The sequence below is a fragment of the Thunnus maccoyii genome, chromosome 4 (genome assembly GCF_910596095.1).
Source record: "Thunnus maccoyii chromosome 4, fThuMac1.1, whole genome shotgun sequence".
NCBI classification, from domain to species: domain Eukaryota; kingdom Metazoa; phylum Chordata; class Actinopteri; order Scombriformes; family Scombridae; genus Thunnus; species Thunnus maccoyii.
Genome location: NC_056536.1, coordinates 7,535,105 through 7,554,978, shown reverse-complemented (window position 1 = coordinate 7,554,978; position 19,874 = coordinate 7,535,105). Strand labels below are relative to the sequence as shown.

At 39.6% G+C, this 19,874-nt stretch overlaps 1 protein-coding gene across 4 annotated transcripts in view; it reads right to left on the bottom strand.

Annotated features, from left to right (window-relative positions):
* Positions 1-5,338, bottom strand: part of tns2a (tensin 2a) — a 55,185-nt gene extending 49,847 nt beyond the window's left edge. For 2 of the 4 annotated variants that reach the window (XM_042408874.1, XM_042408875.1), the window contains exon 1: positions 3,990-5,338. In XM_042408874.1, coding sequence (XP_042264808.1) covers positions 3,990-4,118 — 129 coding nt within the window. In that variant the 5' untranslated portion in view covers positions 4,119-5,338. The remainder of the gene's footprint in view (positions 1-3,989) is intronic. The other 2 variants (XM_042408876.1, XM_042408878.1) reach the window with 1 other exon arrangement.
* Between the last annotated feature and the right edge of the window lie 14,536 nt (positions 5,339-19,874).

Genomic DNA, 19,874 nt, shown 5'->3' with positions numbered 1-19,874 from the left:
GAACTGACACTTTTGCAGTGTGGCAGACAAGTGAAATGACTCCTGATTCAAGCTTTCAATACACTTAGGCAGACCAACATTAAATGACCTCAGTCAAATGCAAGGTGCTTGATGAAAGTAAACACTGCATGAAATATTGCAGGGAAGCCAGGTGTGTTTTTGTCTAGTCTGTCCAGAACACTGAATTTAGAGTCACGAGGAAGCGGAGGGACTTGGATCAAGCTTGGAGGTAAATGAGAAAGAGGTGGACAGAGTGGGGACTGGGGCCAAGAGGAAATGAGGGGAGGAGGCTAGAAAAGGGGGCTGTGTAGCTTGAGGACGGATTGTGTAAGACAGCACTAAGCCAAAGGCTGATAAGGTGCAGCTGTTGAAGGAGCGAAAGAGTGAGAAAGTAGTGGGAAGAGCGAGTGAGACAGAGAGAGATACTGATGACACAAATGTAGCACATGTTCACATTTATTATGTCGATGAGTTCAATAAAATCCCCTCTGTGAGCCAACGCTGCTCAGTCCTAGAGACATTTTCTCAGCATACTTTTCAAAACTTGGACGAACGTCCAGCTCGACATTTTTGCGTGTAAGAAAAGAAAATATTTCATGCATAGTTTGCTGTGAGGTGTTTCTTTTGAGGGTGGTTCTGGGATATGTTGGGGGGTTTACCAGGGGAGGAAATGGTTTATGTCTTTCCTTTTTCCCTATATCAGTTTTTATCTGCGTGCCCACTACATACAACAACAAGCATTCCGCAAATCCTGCTCAGAGTTTGGGACAGATCATTGTTTTCAAGCCACAGGAATCTAGTCTGTGACAACCACCCCCTGAGTCTGGACTTTACATAGGAATTCACCTTTTTGCTAACATGCAGGAGTGCATGAACTGCTTCTATTCTATTCTATTCTATTCTATTCTATTCTATTCTATTCTACTCTATTCTATTCTCTTCTGTCCTGGATATTGCGGGGGTCTATATTTACCGCTGGTCGGTCAGTGTTCCTTCCTGTGTTGGGTGTGTGATTGTAGTGAATGCCTGTGGCTCAAGGCCTCAGTATTGGTCATGGCCAATCTAAACTTTGTTGCTCATGAGAAATTACAGGGAAGCTGGACAAATACATATAACTCTACAACCACTGTCACAATGCCAGGTCTCAGTGTTTTTTCTACAGCCAGCTGTACGAAAAGGGAGAGATATTGTGATTATATTTACTTTTTTATCCTCAACGGCAACAAAAAGTGTGTTGACTAGAATAACACAAAGCAGCTGTACTTAACTGCTGAGGGACAGCGGTGATTCGCGCTGAATGTCAGCACAACAATATGCTCACAGTGACAATGTTGACACAGTGATATTTATTAAGTAATGTTTACCATGCCTCACTGTCTTAGTTAAGCAAGTTAGCATGCTAACACAAATCACAGCTGAGGCTGATGCTTTGTCTTTAGCTTTGCAGGTATTTGGTCATAAACCAAAGTATTGGACGAATTTAAATTTTGACTTGATGGTGGCGTTAGATGAAAAGTCAAGGGGTCAAAGTTATAACAATTCATCCTGTGGGGAACATGAATGTCTGCACCAAAATTTCATGACAATCCATCCAAAAGTTACTGACATATTTCAGTCTGAACCGTGTTGGAATGACCAGCAGACTGACATTGCTGCTAGCGTGGCCTCAAGATTCCTGCAATTCTCTGGAAGCCGTGAGATAATACATTTCATATTCAAATTTAACTGCCAAGTGATTCCATTAATAATTCTCAGGCTTGAACCCTTGGCTCTGCATCTAGGTGAATTAAATACATGTTTATTATGATGCCTGCCAAGATGTTAAAGACATTTAACTTTCAATGCCAATGGTCTGTTTGTTATCATATAATACACAATAGGGCAGACTGGAAAAATAATTTCATGACAAGGATATAACCCCGAGGTGGCAGCTTCATTACTTCTGTCCAAGGCTCATCTATTTTGATTTGTCTCACATGAATTCTGTATCATTTACCAGAGCCGTAGGCTTTTTTTTTTTTTTTTTTTAAAAGAACCATATGAACTTTTACGAAAGACAGCTACAGACCTTTTAACTCCCACTGTCAGGAATTGTTTATTTCAAGAATCCATTTATAGAGGGTTGTTTATTGATGCACAGCTACTCTACATCAACAACTTTCCAAGAGGCAAATTTAGTATGTTTTGAGCACGGAAAGCACATTTGGGTAACATAAGGTGATAGAAAATGTCAATTCATGTTAAGCCAGTGGAGTAATCCAATAACAGGAACAAGTGAATAATGAAAAAAATCCACCATTTGTAAAATACTGTAACGCCAATACCCACAAAATCATTAATGACATAAAATCAAGACAGCATTCAGTACTTTCTGAAAGATGTTTTTCAACAACACTCAGCAAACTGAAAATATGAATCTCACTGAATCAGTACAATAAATGGATCAAAGGTTTACGGTGTGATATTTTGTCAAAAACACCTTGAAATTATCAATTTTGTTCTCATGATACAAAAAGAACGGTAATAAAACATCCCTTTCCCGTGTTATTGACATAGCATCAGCAAATTATATAATCACACTGAGAACTGCGTGTGGAACATTTCTCGTTGCCAAGTGTTTCCAGTAAATACTTGGCACGAGGCAGGCCGGGCATATATGTGCATGATGTTTAACAGGGTATTAAGACTTTCAACTCTTAATCATATTCTTGTCGCATCCTCACTGATGCTGATACTGATGCTCATGAACTACAGTACTTCACACACCTATGATTGTTTGCAGGTCCATCAAAAAGAAGTGAAAAAAGAAGGATGAAACAAGATAAACAAGAAATGAAAAACAAATACATAAAAAAAGACCATAAATAGAGACAACATCTTCTCCTCTAGTGGGATCTAACTGGTTCCCACACCCATGTGGTGGGGTCAGTCACAGCTGGATGACGTAGTCCAGAGGGCTCCATATTCCCACGCTGTTCTGCATGTGATATGGAGCCACTGGGACTGTGGTGCAACCAAGCATGCCCACACACCCACACACACACTCACACACACACAAACATGGATAACAAGCATGGATGCCAGAAGACATACATGCACATTTAGAAAAATGCATACAAACATACTCAGACACTTTCCACATCTGGATAAAAAGCCACCAGCACTCATGACAGTATTGTATGTAATCACATGTGATGTAAACTGATGGACAGAAGTCAAGGTTCTCAATGTTCTCTTGATGGCTCATAACACTTTAAGATCCCTCCAGGCAGCCAGCTAGTTAGTCTGCCTCTGTTGACATTATGGTAATTCTCCAGCTGTGCTGAGGCCATCACAACACTGCTATTGTATCTGCACAGATATGGCCCCAGCTTGGAGATGCCATCGTCATCCACATCATCTTTTAAATCAAAGCCAAACAAACACGCACACGCACTGCTTGTAAGAATCCGATATAGACAACAACTTCTTCTAACTTCAAATCTCCTGTGCTTGTTTATAAGAGTGACATAACACTACATATATTTTCTCAAATTAAAGAAGAATGAGAGGTGTATTGGCATTTTTTCAGTGACACATGGACCTGATATTTGCCAGCTCATGCTGACCTTTGACCTTTCTGTAGAACAAGGCAGGAGGTTCTCATCAGGTGTTCATGGCAGAATATTAAATTAACTGATTTTTGTAAGAGCTCAGGCCATTGCAATTGGATGTTAAGAAATGTTGATTAGAAGATTAGCATAAGATCCTAAATATACTGTGTGTATTTCCATTAAAATTCACCCTATCCATAAATAACAACTAATTTCTAACAAATAATTCTTACACATTTTTCTCAAAGATTGCAGTTATCCTACAACCACAAACGTTCTGGATGGATGCCCAAGGTGGTGCATATAAACAAATGCATGCCCAGTTGCAGTGAACATATTTACCTTTAATGTCATCACACATACACACACACATGTGAACACTGCTTGCACACTGACCTTTGTCAGCCTCATCCTGCCACTGTCACTCCTCTCCACACTCCTTCTCTTCACAGATGTTTTTCTGACCACCGGCACTGGTTGCACCTCTTGCTCCCCGCACCAGTCCGAACTCAGGACGCAACCCATATAGGTGGACGGGTCCTGGACTTGGGGACTTTTTCCTCCTCCTCTTGCTCTCTCTCTCTCTCTCTCTTCTCTCCTTCTGTCCTCCCTCCTCTCTGTCCCTCTGTCCTCTTCCCCTCGTCCTCTAAACAGGCTCCAGCCCGGGCTCCTGGGCAGCTGTTTTTGTCAGCTGGAAAGGAGGAGAGGGAGGCCCTTCCCCTTTTCCTGGCTCTCGTTCAGCCTCGCTGTTACGGGGACAGAGGGGAGGATATACTCTCTCACTGCCTCCCCCCCTCCTCTCCTTTCTACGCACACTTTAAAAACACCTCTCTTTCCAACTCGGCTCCGCAGCAGTCACACATGTGGACTCCCCATTTTTCTGCCTCCCCCGCCCCCCTCTCACTGCTCCTCTTTGTTTCACACCCCAACTTTCTTAAACTCACTTAGTTTCCCAACTTTACTTATTCCTTCACGTGACCCTTGGCTCAAATGCCGATGCTCAAGGATTCATCTTCCAGTCCAGTAAAGCTGTAGCCTGTCTTCACCCTTTTCTCTCCTTTTCGTCTTCTTTTGCAATCCTCCCATCCCAGGAACACGCCTCTGCCTTCCTTCTCCCTTTCCTCTTGCTTCTACCCGTCTACTAGGTTGCCTCACTCTTACATATACAATTACCTCTCTGTTCTCACCCCCACCCATCTCTCCTCCTCAGCTCCCCTCTGTTTCCTGCTTCCAGATACAGGCAGTCTCTCCTCGGCTCAGGCAACTCATTGTTGGTATTGTCTAGAAAACAACCAAGAAACCACAACAGTGACGGCAGCTGTTGGGATCCTTGGTGAGCCAGTGATTCAGCCTGGACTGAGCCTCCCCTTGTTTACAATGCAACAGCCTGTAAACAAGGTCTCTTTCACCTAACATGTAACAAAGGATGCGAGGGGCTGTAAGCAGGAATGTCAGATGCATCCTCGTCATTGTTTAGATGATTTATGTCTTAATAGTGAAAGAAAAATGTCAAAATTTCAACACAATGAGTCTCCCTGCATTTTTAATATTGCTACAGGGTGTGAAAAATATTAGCATTACTCATGTTTCTTTCCCTCTTGGTCTCTTTGCTGTTGTTTATTTCTTCTCCCTTGAGTGTTTTGGCTGCTGCGCAAGAGCTCACAAGGCTTGGAAGAGTGAGACTGTACCCCTTAAAAGGCAAATTCTTGATGCTCCTCCAAAAGCCCCCCCCCCCTTCTTTGTATTTACTCTCTACATTCCCCCTTTCCTCTCATTTGTTTTCTTCTTTCTCTCGTTCTCTCTGTGTTTCCCTCTTCTTTCTTTTCTCTCTTCAGACGCAGAGCAGTGGTGAGGCAGTCTTGTTGTTGCAGGCATTTTGCCCCAGACAAGCCTTCCAGGTGTCCTTCCTTTCCTCCAGCCTCAGCCCCCCCTTCCTATACCCTACCATCCATCCATCCATCCATCCATCCTCCAACCTTCCCTCTACCCCAATTCCTTGTTTTTTTTTTTAAAAAAAAGTCCGCCTTCTAGTCGACGCCAACCCCTCCTTTTGCTTTCTCATGATTCCTCCCCTATATGTATGTCTCTGCTTTCAGGCAAGGTTTCAGACATGAGCTCAGGCTGCAGGCAGCGTTTACAACAAACCCCCCTCATGGTTTTACATGCCGTGAAATTAACTCCTTCTAATCAACTCAGGTCCCATCAGAATCCTAGTTTCGCATCTGGAAAATATGGAGACAGACAGGAGTTTAGTTTGCAAAGACGGAGCAGTTAACTACTGCAAATTTCAAAGCCAGAAAGAAAGATCCAAATTTCATCTGATCAGAAAGTAGATTGTACTAATACTAAAACCATCTAATACTTGATCTTTTTTGGCATCTTCCATTGCAACATACTTGGCACTTGTTAGTAGACTTGGCAGAAATCACTTTAAGTCTGGATCAGGGAAGATTAATGACGGATCTCTGGAAGATGGGGTTTATTGATAAGGAGGAAAGGAGAAAGGGATAAAGGGAGAGAAAGGACACCGAGAAGAATTGAGAAAGACAAGATAAATCAAGGCCAAATATGGAGAAACAGAGAAAAAAGGAGGGGATTGTATTCTGAAGAAACAAATGCTGAAGCAACAAAGGAGTACAGAAATAGACACAGTTGTGATGATGTCAGGAATGACGCTACTCAAATCTTCTATAGGCCTTGTTCCATATCACAGCTTCTTTTCTCTGAGAATGAAAGCTCATATCTCAAGTTGATGACTTCCATCTACTCCAGTGGTTGTAAACATATGTTACACTTTCCCAAAGTTGTAAAACAGACTTCCACATTTCTTTGCGCTAAACAAACCTTTCTCACCCTCTCTTTGGCCCCTTCGCTGTGTCCAAGCATCTGTATTCATGGTTCAGTCTTGAACTACTCATAACCTCACTGTATGTTTGTGTGTGTTAGTTAAATGTGCATGGCAAAAACATGCAGTAGTTCTTGAGCTGCAGACAAAGGACAGCCATGCCAAGGGTGTATGCACTGGTTAAACTTACATCTCATCAAGCACAAGACCCACAGGATAGAAAGGACAGGAGGATTATTGCAGGGCAACATACAGACAACCTGATATACTGTACTAATGGTGTATCGAAGCTGTGTTTTTCTGGGTTTGTTTTGGAGACTGTCTGACCCCCAGTGGGCAAAAATACCTCAATGCTACTTTAACATTTTAAGGAAAAGTCTGCTGTTTTTCTACATCTTTCTCATTGTTAGCAAATCCAATTAGAAGACCAACACCAACAAAGAACTGCTCCTACTAACAAGTCTTGTCAGTGTAGTAAACCTGATATATCCTTATTCCTCTGTGCCATAGAGCTTCATTGTTGTCCAATAACTATTAAAAACACCTAAAAGAGTCCACATTGCTGCACTGGTTTGAAATGGTCTTTCTCTGTGATGAGCATGGGGACTGTAGCTTATATTGTGCCTGCTGCTGTAAGCATCAGATGTGTATTAATCTGCCACTGAAAAAAGTCAAACAAATGCACCATTTCCTTCTCTTTCAGTAACGTTTGCTGAAAAATACAGCACCCAGCTTTTTTAAGAAATCATTTAGCTGCTTTTAAAACAATGAAACTATGTATTTATGAGCTGTTTTTACACATTTACATCTTTAGTAAGAACCAATGGAATGAGTGTAACAAACAGGGGAGTGAAGTTAGAAAGTGCTGAGAGACAAACCAGTGCATTAGCTTTTAGTTGTTAAAAATACATAGCCTATCACCAGCCTTGTCCTTTAAATCACAGTTAATCCAAGCTGCATGTGAATTAATCAGGATTTTAACTGGTTTTTGAACTAAAAGTAAAAAAAATATCAAGGTACATACTGAAAAGAGTAAAAATTTATAGGATCAAGCTGGACTGGATAAAAAAATTTCACACCTGTGTTGCCCTCTGTGCCCAGTGGGCGCCACAGGCTCGTGAACAGAAAAGAATGAAAACAGGGTCTATAATAATTGGATGAAATAATAAATCATGTGGCTGTGAAACAAACTGATAAATCACTGCTGAAAAATATGAAGGTGTGGTGTAGATGATCCTTTACATTTCATGGTCGGGAGGATATATCCTCATTTTTGTGATTGACGTCAGATTTGACACAGAGCACACTGAATACAAAAGCAGGAAACAGGGTCTAGGACTGAAGGGCTTCTAGCTTAGTCATCATGGAAAAGACTGAAGGAAATTGAAATAAAAGCCAAGCCTGGCTAGAAATCTGTCATACCCAAATCACCGTGATGATCCTGCAGATAGAAAATAGTGCCCAGTGCTGCTCTCTTTTTCCTCTGCTGCATGAATCAACGGACTCAAACAGGAAACCAAGTAAAAATGGCCAATAAAAGTTTATAGCCGCTCACGCTTTAAATCTACAGTAGGTTACAGTAAAGTGATGGTATTCTGTTCTGTGAGGCCACAAACTCCCGCAGCAGTCAGGAGGATACTGCTATGTTAAAAAAAACAATTGAGGTCAGACTGTTTAAATCTCTGTGTCAATTTCAACATAAACTTTGACCAGTGCAAGAGATTTTACAAATTCATCACTGAAAACTGTCTTAACTGCCAGTTTTCACACACCACTGTTTCCATCAGTGCCTCACATAAACTGGTTAACAAGGAAGACACGAAGACTTCTCACGTCATCTGGTACAGTAAATAAGGCATCCCGCATGGTGTGACATACTGAATGCAACGACAGTCAATAGTTTCTGGGTTTTTTTGTGCATTTATCATCAACAACATGTCACAACATGCTGTGACATTGGATCTCTGACCATTTCTCAAACCTTTAAAAGTATACAGAGTTACTATCGCCCATAGTTTACAGCCTTAAAGGATTATAACAGTGCTGTAGTATGTTTTAGCACATTTACTACATATATACTTGTAAATTTCTTCAACCTCTCTTTCAAGGCACATGTAGTGTTTTGGAATTTAGTTTTTCTGCGAGTCAGATGTTTCCATTCAGTTCTTTATGGTATATGCTTGATATCAATAATCTATTTTTACATAAACACATATCATTAGCATATTTTGAACATTGTTGCCTTTTCTGTTATAAGCTAATATTGGCCAGTAATATCATCTGCCTCCACTAGCCTGACTGTCTGAAGGTATTAAAAAAAATCCCCCCAGCTGCACCTCCAAAGCTCCCCAATCATCTTGTATTATGTGTAGTGACCAGCAGATTATTCAGGAAGTTACTGTATACAGCCAAGACATAGTTCAGCACATTACCCCCAGTAAAACTAAACAAATGTTACATAACATGTTAATTATTTAGCTTTTGAGGTGCTGGCACATGTTTGTTTTTTTGTTTTTTTATACCTTTAAAGGAGGGGTTCAGAGTTTTTCAAGTCTGTCTTAAAACAACAGTCAGGAGCCCAAATGAACATGGAAATAGGTTTTTCATGCTGTAATCATTCCTCCTGTTCATACTGTCTGTTAAAAGATCTCTTCATAATGCACTTACAATGTAAGTGATGAGGCCAAAATCCACAGTCCTCCTTCTGTGCAAAAATGTATTTAAAAATGTATCTGAAGCTAATATGAAGCTTTGTCATCCAAATGAGTCAAATCAAGTAGATATCTTTCAACGTTACAGTCTTTTTAGTGCCAAAGTCCCTCTTTTTGTTAATATACTTCTACCGCAGCTCAACAGAGAAACACTGTCCAAGGAAACACAAAGAGGGAAATTGATGCTAAACAGACTGTAACAGTAGCAGATATCCACTTGATATGACTAACTCAGACTGCTGAAGCCTCACAAAAGCTTCGGATACACTTTTAAATGCATTTGTGCACAAAATGTGGACACACTGTAGATTTTGGCCTCCATCACTTACATTGAAAGTACATTTGAAGGGGATCTTTTAACAGCCAGTATGAACCGGAGGAATGATTACAGCGCGGAAAACCTCTTTCAGTGGTCATACGGGCACCTGATTGTTGTTTTAAGACACACTTGAAAAATTGTGAGCCTATCCTTTAACAGAGACAGTTGTTTCCAGTCTTTGTGCTAAACTAACTGCGTGTTGGTTGTAGCTTCATATAGGCCTATAAAGATAAATCATAAGAGTAATATCTTCTCATCTAACTGTCAGCAAGAAAGTGAATAAGCGTATTTCCCAAAATATCTAACTGTTGTTCTTTGGTTGTCACTAAAACACAAAATCCTAACTTTAAAGCATGGCTAGACACCAAATAATTTCTTTGTAGAGGGTTGTGTGGAATAACAGAAGCTCAACATACAATCCCCATACTTCAAGGGTTGTAATCAGTACATAATTTCTGGGTAAAAATGATAATTACTTCTGTTTCTAGAACACAGTGGCAATGACAGTTGTTTCTTTTTTTGGAGATGGCATTCTGACATGAATTAGGCAGGAACCTGCTGACGCTGAATCTCAGTGGATTGGCCACAACACTGGAAACAGAGAGGAGAGGCTGGGAAAATGTCTTTGTGCTTACAGTGGATCTAAGTGCAGGCAGCTGTTCTATTAAAGACCAGTTCTCTCTCCTCGCTTTTAATCACTCAAACTAAAAAGAAAGGATAACATGGTAGCAGAGAAATTGTCCAAGGTTTGATATGAAATCAATTATTAGTTACAGCTTTAAATATCAGTAAAAATGTGTATGAAAAAGTCTAGAAACAATGTTTTAAAATCACTCTGCAAGTGATTTTTACTGCGGTATTTTTTTTTTATGAGATATCTTGGTACATGGCATTGGAGCCACAGGCCTGCATAAACTTTAAGGGTCTACAGTCTGCTACATGGTTAACTTCACCATGGTTTTAAGATGTGATTTTTTTCTGGGTGACATTGAAGTAATTTGCACAAAGTGACTGAAATATGTCCCTTTCCTTCAGTGGATACGTAAGTAATAAATACCTCACATTCATTTTGGTTAATCTGGGCCACTTGAAAACAGGCTCATGATGAGCTGATCAAGAGAAATTCTAAAAACTCCCATGACTGTCTAGTGGTGCAAGAAACATATTGAGGATCTTATGAACACTATGGATAATCAGGGAATGTTGGACCATATGTTGTTGGATAAAATGTATCTCTAATTAAATTTCTGCAAAATAATACCAGGCTTATGTTGACATCATAGGTAGTCTATTACCTTTTATAGTTTACAAAATGTCTTTTATAAGTGATTCACAGTTTAGGTGATTAAAACAAAAAACAAAAAGTGGTTTGTATATATCAGAAAGCCTATTGTGCCCTCTTGTGGTTGAACTGAGACATTGTTTTACATGCATAATTGCTGGAGATCGGCCGTGTAGGCATGAAAAGTCGCCCCCTCATCTAATTACTTAAGTTTGTACGTTTGTGTGGATAAAGTATGAATTTCCTCATCCTTACCTAAGGTGTGTCCTCCTGTAGGTGTTCATGTTGTAATTTGATATTCCGTTTTCCATGAAACTACTAGCTACTTAATTGATAAGCTAATGAGAGCTGTTGCTAGCGCGAGCTGTCGGCATTTCTTTGATCTTGATGTGACGCAGTTTTTATTTCTCCACTTGGAACAAATTGCACTTAAAATCTTTCCCATTTGAGGTCCCTCCCAGGATTAAATTGGGATTTGCTATGTGGGGGCGGGAGGAGGCCATGGGTGCACGTGTGTGTGTGCATAGACTGCAATATTTGACTGGTATCATTTGACAAACTGTAAATAAAATATAACAAGGTGGGACAACCCTCTGCTAATCAAAGTTATTCTAGATACTGTTGGCAGTGTGCAAAACTACAGCTGCTAAACAGTAAAATCTTTCTGTGCACTCCCCTGTGTATCTGTATCAAATAAGAATGGTTGTTGCCACTAAAGGAGATTATAATTATAACAGAAGTCTTTTTGAGAGTTACATTAACTGGTATTAATTGACATTTTACAATATTATATACACAGGCTGCCAACACCTTTTCAATTTTCCAAACCTTTCCATGAAATTCCATAAAATTTCAACCACCATTTCCTCGCAATTTTGCTAACCATAATCTATAGATAGGAAAAATGGAGAGGCAACTACATGTGTACTCACTGAAGACACATTATCCTAACTAGTTAGATTTAGAATTTTAACTTCCAAATCAATACTACAGTGGAAATGATAGGCTAATATTACAGTTAATTCCATCATAGAGAACACAATCAAACTAATAAAGTATCAGTAAGACCAGCATCAGATCCCAGATGGGCTGATATGGAGAAGCCTGTGTGGTAGTGAATCTTTGTCTACATATTATATGGTCTGCAGACCTTCTGGTAGCTACCCACTTCCTGACATTTTGTGGCATCCCAAGAGGTAAGAGGAGGTCCAACAATTTCAATAAACATTAGAGACATTTCCAAGAAACCTCTCTCCCACTCTGCACTGCTCACAGCAATGGTTCCCACTGCATGTTTAAGTTTCAGAAGGGACTTGTGCATTGATACACTGGCATTCCTTAAATCCTTATAAGTCTGCTAAACACCAGAGAATCCTATTTTCAAAAGACTGCATATAGCTCTTAATCTTCCCCATCAAATTTGATTTGATTTGACACATTAATGATAGAGGGCTCGGCCGTGTGTTTTTATTCAACACATTGACTTTGTGAAAGAGTGGTTCCTCTTTACTTGTGACCATTCTTGTTTGCATGTTTTTGCATAGCGCTTCATAGAACATTCTGGGATCTATTACTGTCTGCCTGCTGTCACTCTGTAGTGTTATGCCTTCAAAGGAACCTTGTTGCACAGCCTCACATGCAGTTTTACAGAATGGACCACTGTCTGGGTTTCTGTTCATGGTCTTGAAAACATCTAGCCGCCTTTTTTATCAGATTGACTGATTGACACAGTCTAATGTCTCTGGACTGCAGAGACTCAAACAGCTCCTCATGCGCGTCCATCATCAGCCCAAGGTTTTTAACAAAAGCAACTACACTCAACTTTGCTGCTAGCCCCTCATACATACATCTTTTACTTGAATTTCAGTTCACATCTTTACTTACAGCTGTGAGTTGATTGTAGAGTGCAGAAAACATTGTCCAAACAGCATTTACAGTTTTGAAAGATGAAGCCCCCCAACTTATCCCTGAGACTTGACCAATCCCTCTCAAACATACACCTACTTCAGAGACTACAGCATCAAATTCTCTTAAGGTGTTTGGTGAGTGATTATACAGACAGTATAACTTGTCAAGAAAAGCTGTGAAGTGGTTCTTCTCTGTGCAGTGTTTGACTGCATATGATACACTCCAACTCCAACCTATGGTTCAGACCATGCCAGCCAATGAGGCCTAAGAACTTACTTTTCAGTTCTGAGTACACTCCTTTTTATTTGCTTACCGTTTATTTGTATACCAACTGCGCAGAATCCCACCAGACATTCTTTAAGAAACACATTATCAAGGCCATTTTTGAGCATCCAGTTTAGTAGTTCAGTACTGATTCAATCTGTGGTTGTATTCTCTAGTTCAAGAAGATCTAAGAAGAAGGTCAACCACTCTGAGCAATCAACTGACATTGTGAGGTACACAATAAGACAAGACTTTTTGCTTAACGAGGTGCTTTCATCCACAATAACAGTGAGCAGGCCACTCTGACCCCTGGGACACACTGGATGCGTGAGCAGCGCGTGTGCGTTGCGGAACCTCTTGCTTTTCATTTCGGCGCCCATGTTAACAGGTTAGAGCAGCCACACTGCCTGCGTGAGACGCGCGTGGCTTCATCTAGAGATTCGAGGTCTCACCTACGCCTGGGACACACTGGATGCGTGAGCGGCGCGTGTGTGTCGCTGAACTGCTGCGTCTCTCACGCTTGCAGAGTCCACACTGGAAGCGTGTCTGCTGCGGTGCTTCTGCCACTGGTAGCCCTATCGCCTGACGAGAAAGATAGGGCTGCCAGTCGCAGAAGCGCCGCAGGTAGGCTGAAGCTAAAATTTCAGCTTGTGTTTTAAGAAAACTTGACTCTAGAGCTTTCTCATCTTGTCTTTTCAGTATGTCTTCAGCTGATTTGTTACTATGTGAGACACTCTACAGTTCTGCCATTGGCTAGAGAATGTGTACCGCAGTTTTCCTGCTGTCATTGCCCCAAGTGACCCCGCTTCCCTGCATGATTTGTATCCCATTTTTTTATTTTTCACTATAAGAAATGGGTAAGTCTTGATGAAATATTCAAATTGATTTCTATTCCAGCAGTCAGGTAAGTTCTCACTTGCTGCTCCTACACTGCTCCCCTCTCCTGCTCCTCTCTCCTGTGCAAGCTCTTCTGCTCTGCTCTCATCACCTGCTACTTTTATATCAAGAAATGAAATCATGATTGGATTACCTGGTGAACATATTAAAAAAGGTACAAATGACTTTGGCACATGTGCCTAGCTAAGCTAGATCAGTATGATGTCTGACGTACCTTTTGAAGAAGTCTGTAAGCTTCCTCCTCTTTGCTTCACTCATTTCCACATGCAACTTTAACCTATGAAACTTCAAAGTTTCAAGGAAATACATTTACGCATCATACACAAAATATGTAAGTGATAATAGGAGAGTAAAAAGCTTAATAAACTAAAATTAAACAAAGCTTTGTTCCTATGAGGGGCAAGACAAGGACCACAAGCTAGTTCCCTTTCATAAATGAATGTTATAGCTAGGAAAAGGTCAAACTAGCCTGCATTACCTAGCCATGGTGTAATTTGAGTTGTTCTGATATTAGGCTCAAACTACGGTTGTCCTGACAGTGCTGAGAGATTTCAGTATGTGCAAGCTTGCTTGACAGTTTAACTCGAACTAGAGCTTGCCAGCTAACTGTTAGCTTGCCAGCTAACAGTTAGCTACCAAAGATTGGGGGCAACCTGCTTAAACTATTTTGTTAAAGTTATAGTATCATTTTGTAAAATCGAAATAGCAGAATATCAGAGCAATTTACATTCTGTTATTAAGGTCGGTTTCTGACCTATTTTTCTGCCTACCTTGCCATCCACCTATCACTCTGCCATCTGTTCTGTCTGACTGACTGACAGACAAGTGACAGAGGTTGCTGATCTGCTTGGTAGCTTTTAAGGAAACTCATTGACAGAAAAAAGTGTAACCCTGCGAAAGTTCTGATGTTCACAAGTTCTTACATCACCTGATTTAGGCCTATGTTCTCTACAGCTATGAAGAAAACATGTTTTAGTCATCCTTTGAATTATTAAGACAGAGAAAATGTAAAATATATACATTGTTGAAGATGTGCAAAGCTAGGTGTCCCCTGATGACATAGAAGAACATAGTCCTATGTGCCATATTATAGGGTAAATGACCAATTGAGATAATAATCGTCAAAATAACCAATAATAATAATAATTATTATTATTATCAATTAACAATTAAAATTATTATTAATTATTATTATTATTTTTTGCAGCACCAAAACTCCATCTGCTTAGAAAAATCATTGAGAGAATCCAGAATAGCTACTAAATGGACCTTGTAGTGAGACTTTTCTGTTTCCAAGGTGAAGAATGAACTTTAGTGAATCAGATTTGATCTTGTGCATTTGTACAACAGTTGAAGAAAGTATGTATACAGTACCTACCTATGTACTCTACAGTGTATGCTGAGACCACATCATCATCACATCAGGAAGTGTACTACAGTGGCATCTTGTGGTTGAACTCAACATCTTGATGATACAGCCATGTTAAACATTTTTACTCAAACATCACTAGGGAGCAGTGCAGGCAAAGAAATAAGCGGGAAGAAACCCGAGAGTTATTTCACTCATGCTGCCTATTTCATCAGATTTCTTTGTCTGAACCTCTGTTCTCAATTTACTGTAGTCTCTACTGTAGCAGTTCATTATGCCACGATAATTATTATTGACCAAGAATTTCATTTTCTGAAAATATCTTCACCTTTCAGCAACAGGAGTGTCGGTCTCCTGCTTAATACTTTCTTTAATGCATCTTGAACTATTAAATTTACAGGCGACGTGTATTACATAATAATAAGTCATATTATTACATAATTCTTAAAACTATTTCTTTATTATACGACTGAATGAGTGAAAGTTTGAATGAGTAATTATGTTCTGTGGATTTATTGTACCCTGTGACTGAAGTGATACTGGACTAAGGTAAGGTGTCACAGGACTGCCAGGTTCATTTCACATCCAACTGGTTCAGTGACTAGTCTGTTTTGCCCAAAACCTAACCATAATACTCTTGGCAACGGGTTTTGCATGGTTCCTAAAGGACAAGTTGTGTATTGTGCACATGCAAATGCATGTCTGAATGGGGAAGTCTATAAAATTCTGTTTATAGGGGCTAATTCTGTGTGGAGATGAGGGTAAACCTGAAAGAGGACAAGAGAGAGAAGAAAAGAACACCAGCTATGGAGGATTTTCTTACTCCTTCACAGATTTTTCCTTCTGGTCATCAAAACCAAAGCCTGAAACTCTTGGTAACTCCCAAACAGTTCAATCATTGTTTTGACAACAGTGGCACCCCCACACATTCCAGCAGTAGCTGCTGGATCTGAAATCCTGTAGAGTTGTCAGTTTGAAATGGTTTTTATTAATGTATTACCCCGGAAAAAAACGTTTTTTTAATGTGACCTGACATTATTTGGTGATAACTCCTAGACTTATCAGTTTCAATTTGGCTAGTCATTCACTGGTCTTGTCATTGGCAAAATAAGAAAGGAAAGGGAAGTTAATTCAATGATAACAGAGAAATGTTACTATATTGTGAAAGAAATTCATCGTTTACCCTGATGTGTTTTTAGACTGTTTGGATAGACGGGGCAGTCCCATGTACAGTTTTTTTTATTCCAAAACTTAAAATAAGAAAGCAAAGGGAAGTTAATTCAATGATGACAGAGAAATGTTACTATATTGTGAAAGAAATTCATTATTTACCCTGATGTGTTTTTGGACTGTTTGGACAGACAGGGCAGTCCCATGTACAGTTTACTTCCCATTCATTTTCCATTGTCATGACAACCACTGAAAACACAACTGTCTGTCAGTTACTTGTCAGTGCTAGACAGGAAGTAAGTATTAGTAAGTATTCTAAGGGGTTTTCACATTTGTGTGTGTGAGAGGGAGAGGGAAGGAGAGAGAGAAAGCTCTGACACTAATATAGATGAAATGTGTTTTAATAGCTTCAGACAAACTCATTAGTTAGTCTGACAATGCTGTGATTTATACCACACATAAGGAGCTTTTATGGTGCTTGATAGCTCTCCAATTATTAGACTGGTGGTACAATGTCCATAGCCAGTTCTTGGCCCTGTGTCTAAAGCTTTAGTTAAGGTTTCTAGTGATAAATGACACTTTTTAAGTGCTGCAATAATTAAAAAGATAGTCAAGTGTCAGCCCTTTTTATATCAATTAATATAATATATTAATAATACCAATAAAGATAGTGAGAGATGGTATCAACTCTTTGTACAGTTCCCTCTACTGATTGTGAAAGCTAAGGACAAGGAGTCTATTATTTGTTGGCATATACTGAACATATATAATTGTATAGACATGTTTGCCATAGTTTATTCTGTATCTGGCCAATTTAGAGTTTTTAATTCATTACAGAGATGCTTCTTCCCGTGTCTTTACCCCACATCTGCTAGTAAGCCGTTAGGCCTAAAAACACATGGAGCTTGGAAAGGAGATGGGTAGACATAAATTACTGTGCTTTGAATAGACTTTGTATGTGTGTGTGTTTGTGTATGTATGTGTGTGTGTGTGTGTGTGTGTATTGGCTATGTGTCTACCATTTCCGTGGAAAATTTCCCAGAGTGGTTTTGACTCTGTCACTTTTTCCTGTGCTGTTTTTTTTATTCCAAAACTTAACTTAAGCAGAGGCCTGTCATGTGGTGACACAATTCCAGAAACGTCATTCAGACTAAGCTAGACGAAACTAAAGGTTAAAGCCTTCTTTCAGAGTAATACTAATTAAAATGCATTAGTGACAAAGCTTCAATCATCGCCTCCCAATTGAACTCTAGACTGACACTTTCAACAGCATCTCATAATTAGTCTTATATCGAACCTATTAAGTTTACATCATCAGCTCATCTGTATTTAGAATGCACATAAAAGCTACACAATTTAAGTTACATTGTATTATACCTGGTCTAATGATGATGGGAATAAAAACATGATGTGTTGAGATGTGTTTGAGGTTATGTTGATGAATGGTTGAAGGAAGTGCAACAGCTGTCCTCCCTCAGTGTTCGCACTTAGTAAATACACCTCTGCAATACTAATACTAATACTAATACTAATGCATTTTTGTTAAAGCTATAATATGTAACTGTTCTGCATTAAAATGTCTAAAACCAACTAGATCTATGTTATATATTTTGTTGAGTTATGTATTTACATTATCCCAAATGTTTCCAACAATTTTCAAACCCAGAGAAATCCGTAATTTTAATCAAAGTAACAGTCCGTTTCATTTGGTCGCCTGTCAATGGCGTCATATCCCCTCTACCAAAGAGTATATGTGCACAAGTATGCGTCGGCGTTGTGGATGTCCGCCACAGGGGCGTCTACCAAGAGTATACGCGTACAAGATAATACGTTGTGATTGTCCGACAGTAAGTGTCATAAATGGACTTTTATTCAGTTTTAAGCCACATTTTTACGATAAACTTTTTAGATTTTGGTCGTTTATAATTATATCTTTTCACCAGATTAAGGATTTTAGTGAATCTTAGTTTAGTTGGGATTTTAGTTCGACATCTAGATCTTAATTTATCAGAGAAACAAGCTGAGCAAACATCAGCGCAACTCGGCTCACACAGAGCCCCTACCGGATGTCCTCTGCCCATTAAACAGCATCAGAGACACACTGATTTTTTTTTTAATGTGAAACTACTTTATTCACTGTTTTTACCGGTTTGAATCACTTGGTCTGTTTGTTCTGGAGAGGAGGAGACCTCTGTGGATAATTCGGCTTCCAATAAAAACATCCTGAACGATGAACACTGAAGCAATCCTAACCGTGAGAATCTTGTTGTTTAACAATGAAGACAACAACTCCCATGATCCCATGCTACATCACAACGTCATCAAACTCTGTCTTTTGTTATTGTTTTGATTGAGAGACCCCAGGTGGCAGATAGTACACATTGTGTGTTTACCGCTGCACTAATCAATATTTTATTGTATTATATAACTATGTGTTATGTGAGAGGGTTTGCGATCGACCAACAGGGAAATTGTCATCCAACTTGGTAGTTTTCCCTCAACTCTACAAGGTGTTTTAATGTGTTCCAGATCATTGTTTTGGGGTCACGCCACAACTTTACTGTTGTTATTCACTCTCACCACTCAGCTGATTTCAGCAAAAAACAAACGAAAAAACTCCCTGTGCACTTCCTGCTCAGCACCAAACAATAGACAAAGTTAGCGACTAGCTAGTTAACACAGAGCTTTTAGCAGCTAAGGATATGGATATTTCCCCTAAGGAAATACCCATATCCTCGAGACAAAGACAGAGTTTAAAGGAGAGTGTATACTAGACTAACATTAGGTGGGTGGCCAGAAACCCACACTATTGCCAGACAAAAATGGCAAATAAAATATGGTTAACATATAGTTAGGTTTAGGAAACTTAAAACTTAAGTTAAAGTTAAGGTTGGGAATAGTTCATGGTTATGGCTAATAAAAAGGAAAATGTCAAATGCTATGGACTTGGATGGGACACAAACTCAGTTCTTCAGCATGAAAACCAAAAACGCTAGACTGCATCCACCATCCCACCCTCCACACCCTTACTGTACTTAATATAAAGTAATACAAAAAATAATATAAAATACATAAAGTGCACAATACTTCTTGCATTTGCACAGAATGTTGGCATCTGATATAAATCATGAGATGCAGACTTGTCCAATATGGACGTAATTCCTAGGGATACTGAGTTATCAGAAACACAAATTAAAGCTAATGTTGCTCTATGTTTGCTGGATGTGTACCTGTAGATTGTTTGCTAACACGTTTGCCATAACAAATTCATACAGTGATAATATTTCAAAACTGGATTCTGCTCCAGCACTGACTGACTGCAAATTGGCAACATGGCTTGATTTGAGTAAGATTACTGTGCGGTTCCTGGCAGGGTGATCCCTTAGATTCCTCAGCATGGAGACATGCAGAAAGACTCTTTGCTGAACTTGAACTGAAGGGCTTTCAGAAATTGAGATTCACCCAACCACATTACCCCCTCTAGGCAAGCCAGGCTGTGCTCTGGCCAAGCAGTGA